The sequence below is a fragment of the Cajanus cajan genome, chromosome 6 (genome assembly GCF_000230855.2).
Source record: "Cajanus cajan strain Asha chromosome 6, NIPB_CcT2T_4, whole genome shotgun sequence".
NCBI classification, from domain to species: domain Eukaryota; kingdom Viridiplantae; phylum Streptophyta; class Magnoliopsida; order Fabales; family Fabaceae; genus Cajanus; species Cajanus cajan.
The window spans coordinates 49256510-49263205 of NC_138522.1; the positions used below are offsets into that span (position 1 = coordinate 49256510).

The window sequence follows — 6696 nt, forward strand, 5'->3', positions numbered from 1 at the left end:
ACAAGGTGCACCAGTGTGTATGATAAACCACATTCCTGTTTATAAGCATTAGGCAATTACTCTCAACCATGATAAGCACAGGTAAACCATCCCAAACCATAAAAAATAAAAAAGATAGCTGAGATTTCTTAAGCAACCTTGTCCATAATTGTCCCCACCATAATTATTGCAGTACAACCACTGGAATTGAGTCATAACCAATGATATCAATCCACCACCGACACATTTCTAGATTATGCTTCAAATAGCGAATTGCTCTGCTACATTATTGGAATGGGGGTGGATCACAACATGAAAATCACAATGCCAATTAGCTACTACTCTTTTTATAAACAACACGGGTTAAAATAATATGAAGTAAATACCTCACAGAGCCTTTGTTCTCGGAGGCATAATAATGAATACAATATGGTGACAGATAGGCATGGAACTGGTCTCCTTTACCTTACCTACAAAAGCAGCAAAGATTTACATGGCCCCAATGTGGCAGTATACAAGGAGACTCTTAATCAGTTGAAAGTTCTAGGGAGAGGTGAATGTATTGTACAGGGTGCTATTCTCAAGCCCATATGAAAAATTTATGGGCAAAAAAACAATATTGGATCATATTCATCTTCCAACACCCAGGTGCACTTGAAGAAACAGTCATGTCTTGCTCTTGAATTTTCTTTGAGCTTTCAAATCCACCACAATCACAGTGATGTTGTCTTTGCTTCCTTTCTGAAGAGCGCGATTCGACAGGTACTCTGCAGCTGCTTGTGCAGCAGGATCAATTCCCTCTCCCCTTTCTGAGGGCAGTGCCAAGCCATTTTTCTTGTGCCAGAGAAGTATGCGCCGCCGAGCAATGTCACACACCTCTTCATTTGTCATTACATCCCATAGGCCATCACTGGCCAGAATGAGGCATTCATCGTCTTTTGCCCGTGGAAGAAACGTCACCTCAGGGTCTGGAATAATCCATGGCTTCAGATACCTATCACCTGTATAAATCACAGCAGCAATAAACAAAAGCAGTTTTTGACGAACTAAATGTGCAAGTATCACATGAGTCTCAGTTGCAACTTTTCAACGACATGCAACATAACATTGTGCACAAGTAATCTCAGTTGCTCCCCTGTAAGTCTTCAGGGTTAGCTGAACCAAACCCAACAATGTTCTGAAAATCAAATAAACAATGTTGATGAACTTGCAACTTTAAAAATAGCAGTTTATGTTCCATGTTGTACATCTTCAGTATGCTTATAGTATACTAAATATAAAGGGTTATGCAGCTTAAGGCTATGTTTGGAAGTATCGGAAAAAATGATATGAAATGGGGAAAAAGTTTCTTTCCCCTGTTGAGAGAAGAAAGGGGAAGGTAAAGAGTAGTAAGTGTGAAATTTGAATATAATATGAAACATAAACTGTAACTCAAATTATGCATTCACAAAGTTTTTAAAATAAAAGTAACCAATATAAGGGAGACAAAAGGCTCAGCTTGAGCACATTTCCCTCCACATTCCCTTTTGATAAAATTTTAAATATTGAAACCCCAAACAGAGCATTACTTACTCGCCACTGTTTCCCCTATAATATACCCTCATCCAAACAAAGTCAGAGAAAATTTACCGGATGAACCCATTGGAAGTTGAAAGATATTCTTGGAAGAAAAACTATACATTTAATGTAATTCAAACCATAAGTTTTGCACTAGAAATTATAAATTTAAGTTACCCAAAGTAAAAATCAAGGACATACAAAACATTATTTCTAATTGCATGCCTTTTGTAAATGATGTGATTTTAGTTAAGGAATCAAAGGAAGCAATTAACTTTAAACTTGAATTTTGGACGCAAACTGAAAAAACTGTTTTCGCTCAAGTAGGAGCAATTATATGCATTGCAACTTTTGCAATAGACGAGGAATGAGTTGGAAGTAAAAATGGGAGATGTTATACCACATATTTCTAATTCTAAATATCAAGAATCAATATTACTAAATAATGGGAAAATTAATGAGGATGTCATAGAAGAAAAAAATAGAATGGAGAAAGACATCAGGGGATATTTGTGATTGCAATGCACCTATCAATCTCAAAGGAAAGTTTTATTATACTGCTATACGTCCAACCATATTCTATGGTAGCGAATTCTGTGCTTTAAAGGGATGATGAGATAAAAAGGTGAGTAGTGAAATGAGAATGTTATGATGCATGTATGACTACACAATAAATGATAGGATGTAAAATTATTGTATATGAGATGATATTAGCTTGACATTGATTGAGGAAAAAATGACAAAATTGGTTAAAGTGGTTAGGACACTAATAAGAGCCACTAGATGCACTAGCGAGGAGGTAGATTTTATGGTTTGTAGTCATGTGAAAAGGGGGAGAGAGACCAAAAGGAATTCGGAGAAGTTGTTAATAGAGATCCCATGGTGAATAATCTTCATAAGTTTGGTCTTTAACTAAATTGAATGGCATTGTGTGAACCACGTAGCTGATCTCATGTAGTGAGATAAAAACTTTGTTGTTGTTGTAGAAAGCAAGGATATGAGGACATTTGGAGTCACTTCAAAGCCTTCTAGTTTTATGGTATTAAAATGGTGAAATAAACATCTTTATTAATTACGACTAAAACCAGAGCATGCTGACAACATAAAGTGATAGAATAATTATAAATCCTCCAACATCTTCCTACTTACTAAATGTAAAAAAATTGAATACATTTTATATTTTTAAGATATTAAATGCATTCACTTTTTCATTTTTTATAGAGTACTAGTAGCAAAAATTACTACACAGCAGGAAATGAAGCAAAATTTGTGATTAAGTACATACCAAGAGACCTTGACATTGCAAGAACACCAAACACTCGGTGACCATTCCACTGTATCACCTTGCCTCCAGCTGCCTCAATTCTTGCATATTCATCATCTCGATTAGGCTATATACAACAATCAAACATAAATTCTTTCTAATTAGTTAAAAATCTTCTGAAACGAGATGCAAACTATAATTGGAGGTAGCTTACTTTGTGATCAACAGATAGCGCCATTGGTTCTTTGCCACGACACAGAACTGCTCTTGAATCACCACAGTTTGAAACTATGATATGAGATGAACAGATAACAGCAACAACGGCAGTGGATCCAACAGTTTCTGGGGCAATAGCCTCACCATTAACTTCCCCCCCAACCTCAGAATCAACCTTCAAAAAACAATTGGTGAAAGCTTTTTTCCATATTTCTCGACAATCATCCTTGGTACTTTCAACTGATAGACCTTCCTTGACAAGTTCTATTTCCTCGGCCAAGGCCCAATGCATGCGCTCACGGCAATAATTTGCCACCTGAATGATGTAAACAAGTTATATTTGAAGAATGCCTAATCATTGGACCTAAGAATCACATAAAAAACAAAGTAAAACTTTACCTGAGAGCCACCATGGCCATCATAGACTCCAAAGAAATGTACTGTCTGCTGATTGAAACATTTGTTTATTCCATCAGGTACCCTGTCACCAATTAGCATTTGAATAGGGATTTTCGAAAACCTAGGTACAGCTGCAACTGCATCTTCCATCTCAGGTCTTTTTCCACACACAGATGTAAATCCCCAAAGTGGGGTACAATCTAATTCAAAAACACTTTTACCCACTGTTCCACTCACAGATCTTTCCAGAGGTAGTTGATGAAGAACACCGGTAGTAGGTGTTGGGCTAGATCTAACTCCTGCCTCTTCTTCAAGGCTCACTGCTACAGCAAGGGGATCACTCATAACATTTCCCTCTACATTTGACTCACCCAAATCAGCAGCCCTGGCAGCAATTTTGACAGCGGATAAGTTCTTCACTATGTCTACGGAACTTGCAGTCCCTAAATCAGAAGAAACCTCAGAACTGATGAACTCATCTCCACAAACACTACTATTCTCACTGGCTACTGAAAGAGAAGAGCTATCAATAATGGGATCACCTTCCAGTGATATCAAATCATCCTCCTCGATTTCTGGAGTCAAAACTTCATCACCAACAACCAAAGAGTTTATATTATGGGACATCATGTCCAATGATGGAATTTGTCTTTCTGTTCCCTGCTCTGGAGACGTGACAGCTGTAACACCAACTTCATCCTCCCGAAGTGCACCATCACGATTCTCATCCGAACCTATTAAAGTCTCAGTGGAAACCTTAGTTATAGAATTGGATAACAATCCTGCATCTGCCATCAGCTTAATTCTGGATACATCCATATGGCTAGCTATGGTTGGCTTATCACACACTGAATTACCTACTCTTAATGGCACTGCAATCGTGGTTGACATCTCCTCCATCAAAATCCTTGTCTATGTAGTACAAAAAGTTACCCTCCCACCCTACTGATATCACACAGCCTGTCATGTTTTAACTAATTTATCACCTTTTCGGATTGATAACGATCCCAGAACCCAAAGTGTGGAATTAAAAAAAACATTTCTCATGTCTAAGAAGCCCAGAGGTGGAGGCAAATTCCACCTATGCAAATCATGGACTAGTAAAAGGTGGTGAAAGTGAAATGGAGGTAGTCAGATCTGGTCAACAACAATGGATCCGAATTTCCATTTGTAGAAATTTCAACCAAAATAAGCTAGACCACACCCTTTTTCAACCATTATCATATTCTTCTCTGTCTACCACCGTCAACTCTAGTGTGGGAGAAACAGCCCGAAACTTGAAAGGAACAAACTTTATCTGGAAAAGAAAAAAAAAAAAGATTAAAACCAACAAAAACTAAAGAGAGAAAAGAAAGGAAAAACAAAGCCAACACTCATTATCTCAGACACAAGAAAGAATGAGCTAAAAAAAGAGGGTCATGAGAAAGAAACCCAGGAAAAGCAAAGTCTCAAGAATCACAAGGAAGCCTTAAAAGATAACACCCTTTTTTTCACACTATACCATGAGTTGCCTGGATCTGAGGCAACAAATCTCAACCTCGTCCAATAATAATAATAATAATATTATTATTATTATTATTATTATTAATAAAATGGAAAGAAAGAAAGAAAGAAAAAAGGTAAAAGAAAGAAAGATTCAGTACCTAATTTTGTCAACCGTGTAGAGTCTAGTTTCTTCCTTCCCTTCTTTTCCCTTCTCACTACCTTGTCTTCTGACTGTGACACCTGAAACCCATGATTGAAGAAGGAACAAAGAATCAACAGAGAAAATAAAGACACGAACTTTCCTTAATCCGAACCATTAGTTAACAAAAATTTAACAGCTTTGCCGGGTATGATAAAGAAATAAACATACCTGAGTGTGTTGGGGTGTGTGTTGGAAGCGCGAGAAAGGGAGTGGAGAAGAAAGAGAAGAAAATGACGAAAAAAAAAAGAAACTTTTAATGAAAGAAAAATGGGTTGAAAAGAGAAAGGGGCAATATAGAAAAAAGAGTAGAGTGTTGTGTGAGAGAAGACAATGGAGTTGGACAGATGTCAAATCTTGAAGAGCATATTAAAGCATCTCCACCCATCCATCCATCCCCAACCTCCCTTCACTTTTCACCATCCAATCTAATCTAATATTTTCCTCTGAAAGGAATCATGGTTTTAATGTAACACATGTTTTCATATTCCTAATGCAGTACTAATTTATAGATAAGGAGCTTCTTCACAGTTAAATAAATAAATTATAAAAGCATTTTATTATTGCTTAACTTTGCTTTGCTCTTTCTTTTATAGCCTATTCAAATCAGGGAAAGAAAGGTATGTCTTTCTATTGAAAAGGGACAAAGAAATTCTTCACTTAAATCACCATTCCCAAAATTGAGTTCCTTTATAGTCCTTTTTTTTTTCTCCCACTTACTTGATTTTGAGTCCACGTGAATTATGTAGAAATCCTTGAAATTGAGTCCTACAGTTACACATAATTTGGCTGCTTTTATTGTAGATTAGAGATGCTAAAGACATTTATTAATTATTATTGATTGAAATTTAACTGAAATCACATCTTTTTTTTTTCTTTCTAGATTTTACATCTCATTCAAGAAGTTTTTTCTTTTATTAAAATTTATGATTTCAACTAATAAAAAAAATATTAAGAAGGGAGAAGTTAGTATTTTTCTATTGTAGATATCAAAATCCAATTTGTCATAAGTAAAATTAATTTTAGAAAGAAATGTAATTTTCTTTATTTGATAGAATTTATTTTAGGTAAAGGACACAAATTATATTTTATTTATATTTTAAAAAACAACTCTACTTTGTCAACTAAATATAGTAAATTATTCTCAAATCACTTTTAAAATATTATATCAGAATACACATCAAGATTTTTAAAAACTAATACTACAAAAAAAATCAAAATTAATTATATCCAAACTCTAAAAGAAATGATCCTCCAATTATTATTTATTGAGAGTAAATAGGGCAACTTTTTTTTACCTGCTTTACAAATCTTTTATTTAAAAAATAACATTTTCTTATAAAAAAAATCAATTCAAAAGAAATTTAGTTGGATTAAGGAATAGAATTCCAAAATGATATTTGCCTATAATCAGGAGTCCTTCGAGCTAGTAAATTTAATTTTGTCAATAGTATAGGAAATATTAATAATATGCTGAGTAAATTATTTTGTTGGTTCTTTTCTTTATTTAATTTGTTTAATTTGATCCTTCATTATTAAAATAATTAATTTAATCTCTTCATGAGTAATATTATGCTCTCTTTTTTTTTTTGAGAGT

At 34.8% G+C, this 6696-nt stretch overlaps 1 protein-coding gene across 2 annotated transcripts; it reads right to left on the reverse strand.

Annotated features, from left to right (window-relative positions):
* Nucleotides 1-292: 292 nt before the first annotated feature.
* On the reverse strand, nucleotides 293-5566 carry LOC109789353 (protein phosphatase 2C 50). 2 transcript variants are annotated; one of them, XM_020348277.3, is made up of 6 exons: nucleotides 5271-5560; nucleotides 5059-5140; nucleotides 3416-4712; nucleotides 3015-3332; nucleotides 2822-2927; nucleotides 293-980 (listed from the first exon to the last, which is right to left on the reverse strand). In XM_020348277.3, the coding sequence occupies exons 3-6, from the start codon at nucleotides 4313-4315 to the stop codon at nucleotides 646-648; spliced, it is 1659 nt and encodes a 552-aa protein (XP_020203866.2). In that variant the 5' UTR covers nucleotides 4316-4712; nucleotides 5059-5140; nucleotides 5271-5560; the 3' UTR covers nucleotides 293-645. The 2 variants fall into 2 exon arrangements, with proteins under 2 accessions (XP_020203866.2, XP_020203867.2); XM_020348278.3 differs by lacking the exon at nucleotides 293-980 and adding an exon at nucleotides 995-1156 and having other exon boundaries at nucleotides 5271-5566.
* Nucleotides 5567-6696: the final 1130 nt, after the last annotated feature.

Coding starts and splice junctions, on each gene's coding strand:
- LOC109789353 (XM_020348277.3), bottom strand. CDS start 4,315: ATGGAGGAGATGTCAACCACGATTGCAGTGCCATTAAGAGTAGGTAAT. Junction 3,333..3,415: donor ATGGCCATGGTGGCTCTCAG/GTAAAGTTTTAC, acceptor TACATCATTCAG/GTGGCAAATTATTGCCGTGA. Junction 2,928..3,014: donor CGCTATCTGTTGATCACAAA/GTAAGCTACCTC, acceptor TGTTGTATATAG/CCTAATCGAGATGATGAATA.